Here is a 17,388-nt window from a genome sequence, read left to right on the forward strand (position 1 = left end):
GTTGCGAGGCATGGGCTATGGATGGAGTTGTGCGCAGGAGGGTGGATGTGCTGGAAATGAGATGTTTGGGGACAGTGTGTGGTGTGGGGTGGTTTGATCAAGTGAGTGGTGTGAGGGTGGGGGAGATGTGTGGAAATAAAAGGAGCGTGGTTGAGAGAGCAGAGGGGGGTGTTTTGAAGTGGTTTGGGCACATGGAGAGAATGAGTGAGGAGAGATTAACCAAGAGGATATATGTGTCGGGGGTGGAGGGAAAGAGGAGAAGTGGGAGACCGAATTGGAGGTGGATGGATGGAGTGAAGGGGATTTTGAGTGATTGGGGCCTGAACGTGCAGGAGGGTGAGAGGCGGGCAGGGAGTGGGGTGAGTTGGATCGATGTGGTATACCGGGGTTGACGTGCTGTTGGTGGATTGAATCGGGGCATGTGAAGTGTCTGGGGTAAACCATGGAAGGTTGTGTGGGGCCTGGATGTGGAAGGGGAGCTGTGGTTTCAGGCATTATTGCATGACAGCTAGAGACTGAGTGTGAACGAATGGGACCTTTGTTGTCTTTTCCTAGCGCTAACTCGCACACATGAGGGGGGAGGGGGATGGTATTCCATGTGCGGCGAGGTGGCGATGGGAATGAATAAAGGCAGACAGTGTGAACTGTGTGCATGGGTATATATGTATGTGTCTGCGTGTGTATATATATGTGTACATTGAGATGTATAGGTATGTATATTTGCGTGTGTGGACGTGTATGTATATACATGTGTATGGGGGTGGGTTGGGCCATTTCTTTCGTCTGTTTCCTTGCGCTATCTTGCAAACGCGGGAGACAGCGACAAAGCAAAATAATAATATAATAATAATATTCATCTTAAAGGGTCATGATTGGGATATGTTTTTGCCTGTATCATGTTGGAAAATAAAACTTGCATAATCATAAAAATACATAAAAATCTAATATTTCACAGAAAAAACAGTAATATATCACGTTGTATTCAATGAACAGCAAAGTAGCTGCTGATCAAATTTGAGATAATCTGTCAAAAAACAAAGAAGTTTAGGCCATTTGAATAAATTTCTATATCTAATATCTAATATTTCTATATCTATATCTTTTGACGGGAGTCCAGGTCACCATACATAACTAAGAAAGGGGACCATCCCAACCAATTTTGCTTCCAATTGGACCAAAATTTTCAAAAGTAAAGGTATGTATGTCAATTTTTGAAAGAATGAGTCTTGATCTCCCCTCCTCCTTCTTCCAACCCTCCACTTCTGCACCTTATATATCATATTAGTCATTCTTTCCTCACTCATTCTCTCAACGTATCCAAACCATTTCATCACACACTGGCCAGCTCTTTCAATCATAATGTGCTTACTACCACACCTCTCTTCTACACTGTCATTCCCTATGTGGTCAACCTACCTCAAACCATATATTGTCCTCAGGCATTTTATTTCCAACACATTCACCTCTTCCATTCTCTTGTATTCAAAGCCCACAGCACAGAAACATAAAATAATGCTGGGATAACTTTATCTTACAAATATACCTATCTTTGCACTGACAGAAAATGACCTCTCCAACACAATCTACACATTAGCCCCCAATTCTACACATTAGCCCCCAATCTTCCAGTGTCATATCCACTCCCAGGTACTTCTAGCACTCCAATTCTTGCATGTATTCTCCATTCAACCTTACTCTCAAACCAAACAGTCAGGACTATCATACCTTCAAAAATACATTTGCCCAAACAGGTACTAGCCCTTCTTTCCCATACTCCTTAATGTATCCAGGGCCTTAGCCCCCTCCTTCCCCTTATAACATACTTCAGCCCATACAGTTCCATCTGTTGCTGCAACAACACCTAGGTACTTTAGGCACTCCAATTACATTTTCAATATTCAAACTTATATTCAAACCATCCCATCTCACCCTTCTGCTTCATCTTATTACTTTAATTTTGTTAATAAAGACACATCAACACAAGATTTCTTAAAAAAAATTACATAGTGTGAAGCCAATCTAACTTCATGAAAATAATGAAATCATACCTGTATCCTAAATTAAGTTCATCACTGAGGTGATCTGTCTTGGTCTTGGTAATAACCCGCTTCTTTGGAGTGACAGGATGGTGAACCAAGAGGCCACCACCTCCGCTTTTGAACACCATGCTGGAGGTGAATGTCTGCAGACGGGGTGTTCCACCCTGTGCAATCTTACTTGGGGAGGACGGAGTTGAAGAACATGAAGAAGGAGAGGAACACGTTTCACTTGGAACTGATTCACTTATAATATCACTCATGCCTGAATATAAGGACAATGATGACTTCTTAGACTCACCAACCTGTAAGAAATAAGAAATATCAGATCTACAGGGTAAAGTAGGTGGTGGTGATGTGTGACAATGGTTTGAGAAGCATGTTAGGTTGCATGTGCTAGAGGATGTTGCAGAGAGTGTGGTCAGGGCTGGAGGGGTAATAGCTATGGTAGCATTGGCAACAAAAAAAAAAATTGCAAGTTCTGTAACCTTTGTCTTGGTTTTGGAAATAAGAACAGTACTTATAAGAATGAGCATCAATCCAGATATCCTTATGGGTTCTTGCAAATCCTCTTGTAACTGTAAAGTCAAATGGCCTCTAATTTCACATCTTTATCATAACCATTGCATTTGTAATGTGCATGCAAATCTTGATGATAGGTATTTCAATGTCCAGAGTCCTGAGGGTCATTTGCCCAGAATATATCCAGTCTTCTTTTACAGGCCAGGCTTAAACACTTGGTACACTTACTATCTCTTTTGGGAGATTTTTTCCTGTAATTCAGTGTTCTGAGTACAAATGACAGCATTATTGGAATCTGCCTACTTGTGATTATACCAAGATAGAAAAATCACCTTCAGTGAGGTTGTATCATTGCAGTAATCTTAATGAAGAGCTTCACACTCCATAGGGATTCCATCCTTTCCCTGCTACTGACTGTATCATACCCATGAAGCTCCAAGAACCCTTGGAGAAAGAATTCTGTGGTTATATGCTACCATTAATCACAAAAGAAAATCCCCTTGAGAGCATCTTGTAAATCTTAAACCAGTGCTCTCTTGTGTCACATTTACAAACATTCATGAAGTCAGGTACTCGAGTCACAACTTCCTGCTAAAATCAATCCCTTTTGAATTTCAAAATCTGAGCGCTGGTAAACCTAGATGCTCAAGTCTATCAACATAAGTTAAATCTCTATAGCTTGGTTCTACTTAAGTAGCCTTTTGCTGTACATTCTCTAAAGCAATTTTGCATTTCCAGAGGTGTCGAGCCCAGACCTGACTTGCATTTTCCAACTGCCATCTACATTCATCATCCAAGTCATTAGCTTCACGATCCCTTAAAGGTAATAACAAAGTGGTCAAACAATCCATCACATTCCTTGGGAAGATCAAGATATCAAAGAGCAGAAATATGGAAATTTTTATCTGCAATGAGAGCATAAATAAGGGGAAAATGGGCAGGGTCAATGGTGTTTGGAGGAGGCACTGTGTAAGCTTCCATAATACGTAGAAGCACAAACCATCTGATACAGTTAAAATCACATGGATTGTGACAGGTTAAACAATGATGACAACTAAAAGGTCCTACGATATTCAATTTACTTACTATTGGTAAAGCTTTGTAACCCTTGTACGCTTAAGAATGAGTGGTTTGCACTGCTCTATCCCAATAATAAAGCTACTTACTATACACACTCAAAATTACTAAAACATTTTCAACTTTCTCCTTTTTTGTATGTCATTTCCCATTTCTGTCTTTCTTCTTGTTTACATCATATGAAGCAATTCCTGTCTTTTTCTTAAATTCTTTTTCCATAAAACTAAGAAGTAACTATTTTACTTATCTAAACCAATTTGGAAAACAATGTGATTAAGGGGTATACTGACTCTAATCTTAACACAAACTCTTGAAATATCAAAGTACTAAGTATCAACACAGGCACTGCCAAAATTATTGAAAAGCAAAAATAATCCTTTTACATGCCTGATCCATATTCAGCATTATGAACAGCACCTGAGAAAATATCTTTCTTTTCTTACTTCTTTAACTCTTTAGCCCAATTTTATGTTTCACATGGGGCCTGACCACAATGAGGGTTTCTACTTATGACATCAGAGAAAAAAAAGGCCAAAAAGCAATGTCAAAAGTTATTCTTTTTCAGTGTATAACTCATATATATAAACTTCAACAACTACAGTCCATCTCATGATATTACCTAAGATACAACATACTGATCATCTGGTACAAGCTTTCTTTACTTATTTACAATTCTACAACTTACAAGATGAGCTGCATAGGGAAGAAAAAAAAATCAGTTCATCAAAACTGACCTGATGATACTGTATAGAATAAAACCACTGCAATAACAACAAAACCAAAGGAAGTTTCACTTGAAAATATTTTCCAAATCTGTATTAGCTTATCAGGTGCAAGGAGCACTTCACCAGTTAACATATCAATAAAAACAAATTACCAGACTGTATACTGCCCTTAATGCAACATTCGCCAGTTTCATAAGGAGAGTTTTCAGTTGACATATATACAATTTATTCAAGACATTACTTTTTCTTTGTTCTGCTTGAACTTCCCAGCAAACAGTACGTTGGTATGAGAATGGACATCAGTATTATCAATGTGAACCAAAACTTAAAACTCTGACACAGTCAACTTTGCTACAAACACACAGTTATAAACCTGTACATACTGTCCCAATATCTCACTCACCTTAAAAGGTCTAAGAGTGATTTTTCTATTCCAGGGAGGGTTTATAATGTCACTATCTATCTATCTATATCTCTGATGCCCATTCCCTCAAGAAACTCCCATCAAGGGGTGGCCACAGCAAAATAGCCTCCACTTATCCCGGTCCTAGCATGCCTCCCTCACATACACCATTCCACACATTCTTCCACTATTTCTCTCCCTCCACTATTGCTCACCCCTTTTGGTCCATGTCACAGGTGGTCTACCATTCATACCAACCCCTATAATTGTACTATCACACACTTTCCTTGTAAAATCACAGTCTTACCTTCTTTAGGTATAATCAAGGTTTATGTAGACATACTACCTGGACACATATAAAAAACATTAGCAATTGCTATTATACCTGTTCCACATCATTTCTCAAGTCTGTTACACATTCCTTTTCAACCTCTTCTTTATTGTTTGCTTCAAGTTCTTCATCTCCTGATACCACTTCTTCTTCCTCTCCTTCTTCTTCTTCTTCTTCTTCTTCTTCTTCTTCTTCTTCTTCTTCTTCTTCTCCCTCTTCTTCATCTTCTTCCGCCATACATTCAGCATCCTCTTCAAAATCATCCTCATCGCTATAGCCACTGGACTCTCCATTCTCATTCATCAGACTCTGTAAAAATATACAAGCAACCAACAGCTTTACCTGTTTGTTAGGGCAATCTGTCTTATATGAAGCCTAATAAACCACATCAGATTCAAAGCATTTATGAAGTATGAAACTTTTTTTTGCATCAAAGACCACAATGTCTTGTTTAGCGAAAAAGATGTGTTCATGGAGATCTGTTACCACAGTGATCTGCCGTACATCAGGAGCTGAAACCTGTCTTTAAGTAGAGTTATGTTCTCAACTAAGAATTTTCCTGATCTAACTCTTATGAATGAATTATACCTGAGACAACATGGCTTACTGCCAACATATCACACTCTGAAATAATAAAACTTAGGCAATATCAAATGAAAACTATGGCTGATCTTCACACAACATCTGGGAAACAACAGTCAAGCATGTGACACAAGCACAGGCTTTACTGGTACAGACACACAAACAGCTTAAAAAAGCAGTGCCCACAATAATCAGGAAGAACAAAAAGGCAGCAGCTTCAACATGGCAGGTGAAAAGGAATGGCTAAGAATATTCATAAAGTGAAGAACTGATTCTACTCTGGCAACAAGAAATGTGGAAGAAAAGCCTCACCCAAAATCTGTGCAGTACTCCATACTGGAGTAAATAAGACCTCAGTAGTGTTAGAATAGCTGCTCAAAAATGAAATAAATTATGATACCTATACAACACTCCAAGCTTTTGGTAAGCATATTTTGTTATGTTCCTTATCTAGGGTCTCTAAAATAAAGTGAAGGATATGGTTATGCCAAATTGCAGAGTTGAATTATAGTGTTCTGAAGTTTAATTGGGGAAAATTATCAAAGAAGAGATAATAGAGAAAAATTTGGTTTTAGCTTCCCCATTTCTGAGAAGGTGTACAAGTCTGAAATGAGAGATCTGTTCAGCATGAGAAAAAGAATGAGTATTAAAGTGAGGATGACAGGGAAAATGTGTTGAAGTAAAAAAAAAAAAGAATCACTGGTGTAGTGGTAGAGGTTTAAGAAAGGGTACAAGCTTTTAAGAAAGAAGTACATTAACCCCTTTGCTGAGGCATTCCAGATATCTACAGTAGATCTGTGCATGGGACATCCTTAAATAAAAAATATCACCGCAAGTTTATTATTACAATTCATTACAACATAATTTTCAAAATACATGTGTGGAAGGAGAGAACATTATCTCGGAGATCAAAAATAAGTATGTTTGAAGGAATGGTAGTTCCAACAATGTTATATGGTTGTGAGGCTCAGGCTATAGATAGGACTGTACGAAGGAGGGTGGATGTGTTGGAAATGAAATGCTTGAGGACAATATGTGGTGAGGTGGTTTGATCAAGTAAGTAAAGAAAGGGTAAGAGTGATGTGTGGAAATAAAAAGAGTGTGGTTGATAGAGCAGAAGAGGGTTTGCTGAAATGGTTTGGACATGAGAGAATGAGTGACAAAAGAACAAAGTGGATATATGTATCATAGAAGGGAACAGGGAGAAGCAGGAAACCACATTGGAGGAGAAAGGATGGAGTGAAAAAGATTTTAAGAGACTGGGGCCTGAACATACAGGAGGGTGAGGTGTGCAAGGAATAGAGTGAATTGGAATGATGTAGTATAATGAGGTCAACGTGCTGTCAATGGACTGAACCAGGACAAGTGAAGTGTCTGGGGTAAACCATGGAAAGATCTGTAGGGCCTGGATGTGGACATGAAGCTGTGGTTTTGGTGCATTACACATGACAGCTAGAGACAGTGTGAACGAATGTGGCCTTTTTGGTGTTTTCCTGGTGCTGCCTCACAGAAGCAGGGGGGTAGCGATGCTGTTTCCTGCAGGGCAGGGTAGCAACAGGAATAGACGAAGGCAAGCAAGTATGAATATGTACATGTGTATGCATGTATATGTCTATGTGTGTGTACATATATGTATGTATACGTTGATATGTATATGTATGTATATGTTGATATGTATATGTATATGTGCATATATGGGAGTTTATGTATATATATGTGTATATGAGTAGAAGGGGATAGGGGATAGGGGAGAAAGAATACTTCCCACGTATTCCCTGCGTGTCGTAGAAGGTGACTAAAAGGGAAGGGAGCGGGGGGGCTGGAAATCCTCCCCTCTCGGTTTTTTAATTTTCCAAAAGGAGGGACAGAGAAGGGGGCCAGGTGAGGACATTCCCTCAAAGGTCCAGTCCTCTGTTCTTAACGCAACCTCACTGATGCAGGAGATGGCGAATAGTATGAAAGAAAAAGAATGAGTGGAATGGACATTCTTCGTCTGTTTCCTAGCACTACCTTGCCGATGCAGGAAACAGCAATTATGTATAATAAAAAAATATAATATAATAAATACAACACAGTTCAACAAGGTGAAACATTGTCTACATGTACCATGCACCCTTTGACTTATGCTGCTTGTTGCCACATGTATGAGATACTCCAAGAGTACTCTCAGGCATATGTAGGGAGATGTATGGTATTTTGGAAGTGTTTTTGCTGCAAATAAATATGATTGCTCAGGTATTCATCATTAACATGTATTACAAGTGTCATAGCTTCACTAAGTATTTCATAAAATGAAACTCCTGAGCTTATACAAGACTCCCTGACATTCCCGTGTAGATTGATGAGTATATGGAAAAAAAAATTTGGCCTTAGCACCTGATAAGAATGTGAGGAATGCCACTGCAAACACGACTGCCTAAACTATATATTTTGCCTTAAGGCATACGTGGACAATTCAAGAATTCTAACTGCATGTGCATCAGCCATTGTGGAAAATTAAAAAAATTCCCCATTCATATATGAAGCAGTTGCAGCAAAAGGGGTTAATGGAAGAAATCACAAATTTCTATCTATATTAATATTCGTTCACTTACAAAATCTAAACACTGCTAGTCCATAAGGAATATGGATTTTTGATAATCTATGAGTACCTTGTAAGTATCACAATCAAAATGAAGATACATTAATGTAATATGAAATAAGCTCACCTGCTTCTGCGTAAGTTGGTCTGCATTGTCTGAAGGAAAATTTTTAACTTCAGCTGACTGACATCCTTCTGCTGGAGTTGGTTCTGGAGAAGGACTGTTTGACAACTCTGACATCCTATCCTCATTTTCCTCCACAGCTGATTTTGGTGATCCACTGCCATTCTGTCCCACATGGGTTGTCGAGCATACAGGTTTGTTACCTCCAATATAATTTTCATCAGACTGCAATTCTCTGGCTAAATGACAATCCCTGGCTGGGTCACTGTCATCCATGATGCTCTTCCTCATGCTGCATTGCCACTAACAAGATAAGGGCTTGATCCTGTAAAATTAGCAATTAACTTAAAAAATATCAGATGATGGAAAAGGTAGCAGTATCTAGGAAGGGAAATTAAGGCATACATGGTATACAAGAAAAAGTTAGGCAATGCAATATATGTGGCGTGAGAGGAAAGTTACTCGATGCAGTGAGTTTTCTTCAGGAAACTAAGGTGTGCATGTGAGTGTGAAAGTAGAGGGGTGAGCAGTTCCAAACGAAGGTAGGCCTGCAACAAGGGTGTGTGATGTCACAATGATGGTGCAATTTGTCTGTGGATGGGTTGGTGAGGGAGGTAAATGTACAAGGTCATGTAAACATGGGTGTGTCTACAGTATGTTTAAGTGTGGAGGGGGGTATCTGGTAGGTGAGTTGGTTGCTGTTTGCAAATGATGTAGTTTGGGAGGTAGATTCATGAAAGAAGGTGCAGAAACTGATTTTCATAAAGTTTGGAAGTGTAAAAAACAAGAAGTTCAAAGTAAGGTACTGAAGTTCAGGAAGGGGGGAGACAGGTTGGTTTGATTGTGAGTGTGAATAGGGAGAGCCTGGAAGAAGGGGAGTGCTTTAGATACCTATGAGTACTAGTCCTGATAGGTGTTGTATGGATGTGAGTGTTGTACCCTCAATGCAAAAGAATGGAAGAGGGGTGAACATATTGGAAACCAAATGTCTAAGGACAATATGCATTAATGGGCCACCCAGGGTCGGGCACATAGGTTCAAATCCTGGTTGTGGCAGTTGGTCCACAGTCAACCCAGCTGTTCATCCACCCCAAGAACTGGTCGATAAAATGGGTACCTGGCTCAGGCTAGGCAGCGAAAGGAATGGAGGAAGGCAAGCAAGTATGAATATGTACATGTGTATATATGTATGTGTCTTTGTATGTGTATGTATATGTATGTATATGTTGATATGTATATGTATATGTGCATATATGGGAGTTTATGTATATATATGTGTATATGAGTGGAAGGGGATAGGGGATAGGGGAGAAAGAATACTTCCCACGTATTCCCTGCGTGTCATAGAAGGCGACTAAAAGGGAAGGGAGCGGGGGGGGCTGGAAATCCTCCCCTCTCGGTTTTTTAATTTTCCAAAAGGAGGGACAGAGAAGGGGGCCAGGTGAGGACATTCCCTCAAAGGTCCAGTCCTCTGTTCTTAACGCAACCTCACTGATGCAGGAGATGGCGAATAGTATGAAAGAAAAAGAATGAGTGGAATGGACATTCTTCGTCTGTTTCCTAGCACTACCTTGCCGATGCAGGAAACAGCAATTATGTATAATAAAAAAATATAATATAATAAATACAACACAGTTCAACAAGGTGAAACATTGTCTACATGTACCATGCACCCTTTGACTTATGCTGCTTGTTGCCACATGTATGAGATACTCCAAGAGTACTCTCAGGCATATGTAGGGAGATGTATGGTATTTTGGAAGTGTTTTTGCTGCAAATAAATATGATTGCTCAGGTATTCATCATTAACATGTATTACAAGTGTCATAGCTTCACTAAGTATTTCATAAAATGAAACTCCTGAGCTTATACAAGACTCCCTGACATTCCTGTGTAGATTGATGAGTATATGGAAAAAAAAATTTGACCTTAGCACCTGATAAGAATGTGAGGGATGCCACTGCAAACACGACTGCCTAAACTATATATTTTGCCTTAAGGCATACGTGGACGATTCAAGAATTCTAACTGCATGTGCATCAGCCATTGTGGAAAATTAAAAAAATTCCCCATTCATATATGAAGCAGTTGCAGCAAAAGGGGTTAATGGAAGAAATCACAAATTTCTATCTATATTAATATTCGTTCACTTACAAAATCTAAACACTGCTAGTCCATAAGGAATATGGATTTTTGATAATCTATGAGTACCTTGTAAGTATCACAATCAAAATGAAGATACATTAATGTAATATGAAATAAGCTCACCTGCTTCTGCGTAAGTTGGTCTGCATTGTCTGAAGGAAAATTTTTAACTTCAGCTGACTGACATCCTTCTGCTGGAGTTGGTTCTGGAGAAGGACTGTTTGACAACTCTGACATCCTATCCTCATTTTCCTCCACAGCTGATTTTGGTGATCCACTGCCATTCTGTCCCACATGGGTTGTCGAGCATACAGGTTTGTTACCTCCAATATAATTTTCATCAGACTGCAATTCTCTGGCTAAATGACAATCCCTGGCTGGGTCACTGTCATCCATGATGCTCTTCCTCATGCTGCATTGCCACTAACAAGATAAGGGCTTGATCCTGTAAAATTAGCAATTAACTTAAAAAATATCAGATGATGGAAAAGGTAGCAGTATCTAGGAAGGGAAATTAAGGCATACATGGTATACAAGAAAAAGTTAGGCAATGCAATATATGTGGCGTGAGAGGAAAGTTACTCGATGCAGTGAGTTTTCTTCAGGAAACTAAGGTGTGCATGTGAGTGTGAAGGTAGAGGGGTGAGCAGTTCCAAATGAAGGTAGGTCTGCAACAAGGGTGTGTGATGTCACAATGATGGTGCAATTTGTCTGTGGATGGGTTGGTGAGGGAGGTAAATGTACAAGGTCATGTAAACATGGGTGTGTCTACAGTATGTTTAGGTGTGGAGGGGGGTATCTGGTAGGTGAGTTGGTTGCTGTTTGCAAATGATATAGTTTGGGAGGTAGATTCATGAAAGAAGGTGCAGAAACTGATTTTCATAAAGTTTGGAAGTGTAAAAAACAAGAAGTTCAAAGTAAGGTACTGAAGTTCAGGAAGGGGGGAGACAGGTTGGTTTGATTGTGAGTGTGAATAGGGAGAGCCTGGAAGAAGGGGAGTGCTTTAGATACCTATGAGTACTAGTCCTGATGGTGTTGTATGGATGTGAGTGTTGTACCCTCAATGCAAAAGAATGGAAGAGGGGTGAACATATTGGAAACCAAATGTCTAAGGACAATATGCATTAATGGGCCACCCAGGGTCGGGCACATAGGTTCAAATCCTGGTTGTGGCAGTTGGTCCACAGTCAACCCAGCTGTTCATCCACCCCAAGAACTGGTCGATAAAATGGGTACCTGGCTCAGGCTAGGCAGCGAAAGGAATGGAGGAAGGCAAGCAAGTATGAATATGTACATGTGTATATATGTATGTGTCTTTGTATGTGTATGTATATGTATGTATATGTTGATATGTATATGTATGTATATGAGCATGTATGGGCATTTATGTATACATATGTGTATATAAGTGGAAGGGCCATTCTTCGTCTGGTTCCTGGTGCTACCTCGCTGACGCAGGAAACAGCGATTAAGTATAATAATGATAAATATATATATATATATATATATATATATATATATATTGATTAATTTATCATTTCCGAGGCAAATCAAATATTGGTGTCCAGTGCTGGGATATATTTGCCCAAGAAACCATCTAATCATACATTCTCTTAACCTTAACTGTCATGAAAATATACATCTACCTACCAGTGACTTAGCAACAGGTCTTGTCATGAATTCTGTGTTGATTTTGAAGGTTAACTTACCTTCATGTCTCATTCTACATGGGTATCAAGCTTCTATTGTTTCCTTTTTGAAAATAAAGGATTTCTACAGCCATGGCCAACAGGCTTATACATCTTCAAAAATAGAAGTCATGTTCACTCTCTAAACACATGAAAATGACTTTCTAAATTTCATAACGCAGTGGTCAATGTTGTTTCTAACCCATGCAAGCAATAAACTAAGCGCTTTTATGCTCCAGATGTTCACAATGCGCTTTTATAATGTAATTACAACAACTGATGATTTTTTTATATATCTATGAGATTTCACGAATATATTTTTTCTATGTAAGGAAGATGATTAGATGTTTATGGATTTCATGATTATTTTTCTAAGTAAGGAATATGATTAAAAACTGAAATATTCGTTTCACAACCAAAATACAATATACCAATAATTCTTTAATCTTTCCATCGAATCAAATTTTTTATTTCCCTACAAAATACGATATGATGCTGAATTATGAACTTTTTTGCTGTTCATAAAAAGTGAGAAGCTTATTTCTATCTCCCTGCAACCACTTACAAGTATAGCTTATTGCACCAATATCAGTGATCAAAACATTTAAGCGGGTTTTAAATAAAAAGTACAGGTAAATGTGTATTTCAAGGGACACCATCATCTACCATTGCTGGTTTAACAAAAATCATTTGATAAGATTTCTTTTACCTGTAGACAAATTCTGACTAGCACATTCAAATTTGCAGAACACTTTCTAACTTTATAAGAGAAAAGTAAACACAGAAAAAATTAAGCTGATCCAACATACATAGAAAAAATCCCCAAAGTTTAATCATTTCAAATTCTGGTTACTGTCTAGAATAACCCTAAAAAGAATAGTGAGTGACTGTTCCAGAATCCTTGTGCTATGCTTAGGGAACACAGTTATCATTGCAGGACTTGATTTAGAGCATATCATTTTACTGAACAACTTTAAACAAGATGATTAATCTAAGCACGCAATACATTTGTGAAAATTCAACAATACCTGTAAAAGCCCTAGCAAGCCTCAATAGTGCTCAAGGTTTTTCTTACTTTTTCTACATCTAAATCAAATTATAGCAATTAAAACTATGAATATATACTGTCAGCATAGCGATGTATGTCAACTACTGACGATATAGTGAGTGGCCATGCATTCCCTACTGGTTTGTGAATGTTAGCAAATCTTTACCATCATTTTAGTTGAGATAACATTATATAAGGTTTTCTGGGTCCTGAATATATTTCATTAGTGCATTATCTACATTTACATCCATCAGCCTCAGATCTTCCTTGACATATATCACCCTTAATGCCTTGTTTAGTAATACTTAATCAAATGTAATGCTACAATGATGCACTGCAACTCATACTGTATTCTCTAAACACTACACTAGCATTGAAGAATACAATGTCAATATTTGAAGCTAAAGGCAATGCAGAGCTAATCTAGGTAATTACCTAAATCTATTCAGGTGAGATAAATCACCAAAGATTTTCATTAACCAGGCAACCATACAAAAACAAGACCATAACATACACTTTTACCCAAAAGTAAAGAAAGCTGACTAGATAACTTATCCTCTCCTAAAACAAATGTTAATCAAACAATAGAACTTAAACATCTCTTGAAGCACTGAAAAGATACAGTACCAGAGGATATGGATTCTCAGTGCTAATATGATCTCATTCCTATTTCAGTTGAGATTCTGATCTTCATTAACTAAAAATATTTTCCATTAAATATATCTACCCTATATCTAAAACACCTAACGAAAACTGTAAGGAAAGCATAAGAAGGAAACTGGAAACAAGAGGTCTAAGGGGTCTACTATGGTTCTACCAGGTAGACTATAGTGTTGGAACTAATCATTCTTCTAACTAACACACTAACTCATCATAATATGGGTTTCATTCATGGTGTTTTAATGAGCCTTAATGTCCACTTAAGTACCAAGAAACATTAAAAAAGGGACAAAGGGGTCCATAATCTTAACGAGAGTGGGTCTGACCTCAGGGTGTAATAGTAGGTTAGTGTGGCTTGGGTTGACCTGGCACGCGGTTACCTGCCACTATTACGTCATTCATTCATCCCAGTCAGCTGTTTCTTGTTTACACTCCTTCGCTAACTTCAAAATGAGTAAAGGATAGTGGCCCCGTAAGCTTTCACGTAGATACGATTTACGACAACTCACGCAATTAAGATTTTATGGAGTCCATCTCTGCACTGACGTTATCCTGGGCCTCTGTAGCACTCGTCGCAGCTCAGAGACTTGTTAAAACTTGACAAATGAGCAAATCTCGCGATACTTTCAGCGTGAAGTTGCACAAGACCGAAAACGGTGGGCTTGTTTTGGCTGGTCAACTTCTTCCGCGATAGCAAACATTGACTCATAAACAAAACACTCATATTTTAGATATTTTGTGATAAAAATATTCTTCCTATTACTTCTTGTTAAAATAAATTTATCTCAAGCGTTAATGATTATAGAAGTTTACTATTAAATGATTTAATCCGGAGCTACTTTACATAGCGAATGCGCGACCATAGGGTGACAGGCTGTAATTGGGCATTGTGGGTGAGAGCGGGAACTTTAATTTACTATTATAATGGTCATATAGATAACATCAATCTGGTAAATACGTTTTGAAATAAACTACAATATGTAGCAAATAGTACAGAAAAATATTAAGAAAAAAAAATCGTAGATATGAAGATTATTAAAATTAAAAGATGTCTGAATACGGTCATTGGCAGGGATGTGATGGAGAAACTGACGTGCTCAACTATACTCCCTAAGAATGTTAAACAAGTTTCCTTGAACAAACATTTTTCAAAAACGAAATCAATGATAGAAAACAAACTTCTGATAAAGAAATCTAACATTCTGTAAGGTTGTATGATTGGAAAGACACAATACATTTTTTGAGCAATTATCCCAAATGTAATAATATATTACTTTTACAGACTAGATAATTCATAGATAGCAAATATAATTTTAAAAACGATTTTTGAGTTATGTGCACAACCTTATGTAATATAATGAACTCACAAGTAGCATACAAAGTTATTAATGTCCTATGTGAGTTTCGGTAGTTGAACGGTGCAGGGAGAAGCAGTGGCTCTGTTGCATTTGGTATTATTCTGGCGAGTGCTCAGGTAAGCTCGGACTGGTGATCACCTGGTCATCCACAACTCGTGTGAACACCTACCTCATTATCAATGACGTGGAGAGTTTCATTTATGACGAGTTTTCTTGCTTATCAAGTTGGTTACTTATGTAACAGCCCGTAATAAACCTGGATAGTTTACAAGAAGAGAGTAAATGGTAACGTAAGTGAAATATAATATATATATATATATATATATATATATATATATATATATATATATATATATATATATATATATTCATTATTTTTACTAAATATTTATTACATTAATATCTGAAAGAGAGAAAACCCATTAGTTGCAAAGTTTCATTAGTATTGGACATTTTATAATATGTAATTTACATTGTAATACGATATGAACATATTTATGTGTGAATGATAATTATATGTAAATTTTTTTTTGAGTACAGCAGGTTGTGACCTCGGGTTTAATTTGACTTAAAATTGTAGTTGGGATTGTAAAATGTATGACAATTATCAAGTGCGTGCAGTTGATGCTGGCAAGGAGCAGAACTTTTCGAGTGATTGATAGGAATATGATTAAGACCTTGGAACTTTTCTGTTCGAGATATCTCAATAATGGTAAAAATAGGTTTATATTTACAAAATAGATACTTGAAATATATCTTGATATAAGAGAAGAGGGTGTAAACTTGAGCAGTTTATCTAGTGTCTCCTTGCAAATACCTGAATGGTCACTGGTGCAAACCGTGGTATACTGGGCCATATTCTGGCCTCTATTGCCCACACATTATGACTAATGGGCCAAAAGATGTAAGGAAATCAGGGAACTTATTTATCAGCAATATCTGAATTATTTATGTGATGAAAATGAGCATTATAGATTCCAAGAAAGTTTATGCATTATTACATATTAAGGTTACAATCGAGTCAAGTCTGCTAAACTTGATTATCTTTTCTTAGTATTATTCCTGTACACTTAATGTATGTAACTTGAACAGAATTTGAAAGTAGAGTGCTTGTGTTCAGGATGGAATGTGTGAATGGAGCAACAGAGCTTGAACACTCATAGTTCTTATAAATTTTAGAATATTTTTTAAAGTGTGACAAGGAAAGTTCCATTGATTTGTATTGATGATTAATGATTCATTGCACACATTCAAGAAAATAATTCTGTCAGTAATCAACCTTCCTATACCATATCAAAGGACGACAAATAATGTGCTCTAGTAATGTGACTTGCTACATAATTTTTGATGTACTGGGACAGTACATTGCTTTAAAAGGTTCTTTTTATGACAAAGTACAATAATGATGATCCTGTAATAAACTAAAGTGCTATTTTCATAGCATATTAATTACCTTTATATCATACAAAAAGGTGATGTTTATAAACCTTTGAATATGTCATTAAGATTAATTGATTAAGGGAATTAACCAATTTTACAGTATAGGATGTAATGTCTAAAAATCAAAGTAGATATCAAATTCATGACTATTTTATTGGTCACATGAAGTGTATTTTGTAATGAAAATCTTCTTTATGTCATTTATGATTGTTTTTTGATGTACTCAGTACAAAAGAATCATCTAAGTAGTGTATTACTTAGGAATATATAACTTATCTGAATATATATCTTGAAGGACAGTCTAATATTTCTATTTTGATTTTTGTAAGACACTGGTATGTGCAGGATTATATACCTGCTGTATATTACAGTCTTCACTCAACAAATTTTCATCATTATGCTCAGCATGTAGCCTTTATCTAACAGAATTTTGATTTGAATTTTTCTCATAACTTTTTGTTTTTGTGTACTATGTTGTTAACCTATCCCTTTCTTTATAGGTAAAACTGTGATATTAAAACAATATTCTTAAGCTCATGCCTAACTACAGACTTTTCCTTTTAATATGAATATGGTATGCATTAATGTAGCCTTTATCTAACAGAATTTTGATTTACTATGTTGTTAAAACTATGATAGTTAGACTCTGTTCTTAAGCTCCTGACTAA

At 37.2% G+C, this 17,388-nt stretch overlaps 1 protein-coding gene across 2 annotated transcripts in view; it reads right to left on the reverse strand.

Moving 5' to 3' along the window:
- LOC139760054 (uncharacterized) overlaps positions 1 to 8,732 on the reverse strand; it is a 38,303-nt gene extending 29,571 nt beyond the window's left edge. The window contains exons 1-3 of one of the 2 annotated variants that reach the window (XM_071682819.1): positions 8,385 to 8,732; positions 5,149 to 5,403; positions 2,049 to 2,341 (exon numbers count right to left, since the gene is read on the reverse strand). In XM_071682819.1, coding sequence (XP_071538920.1) covers positions 2,049 to 2,341; positions 5,149 to 5,403; positions 8,385 to 8,672 — 836 coding nt within the window. In that variant the 5' untranslated portion in view covers positions 8,673 to 8,732. The remainder of the gene's footprint in view (positions 1 to 2,048; positions 2,342 to 5,148; positions 5,404 to 8,384) is intronic. The other variant, XM_071682820.1, reaches the window with a different exon arrangement.
- Positions 8,733 to 17,388: the final 8,656 nt, after the last annotated feature.

The sequence above is a fragment of the Panulirus ornatus genome, chromosome 35 (assembly GCF_036320965.1).
Source record: "Panulirus ornatus isolate Po-2019 chromosome 35, ASM3632096v1, whole genome shotgun sequence".
NCBI lineage: Eukaryota > Metazoa > Arthropoda > Malacostraca > Decapoda > Palinuridae > Panulirus > Panulirus ornatus.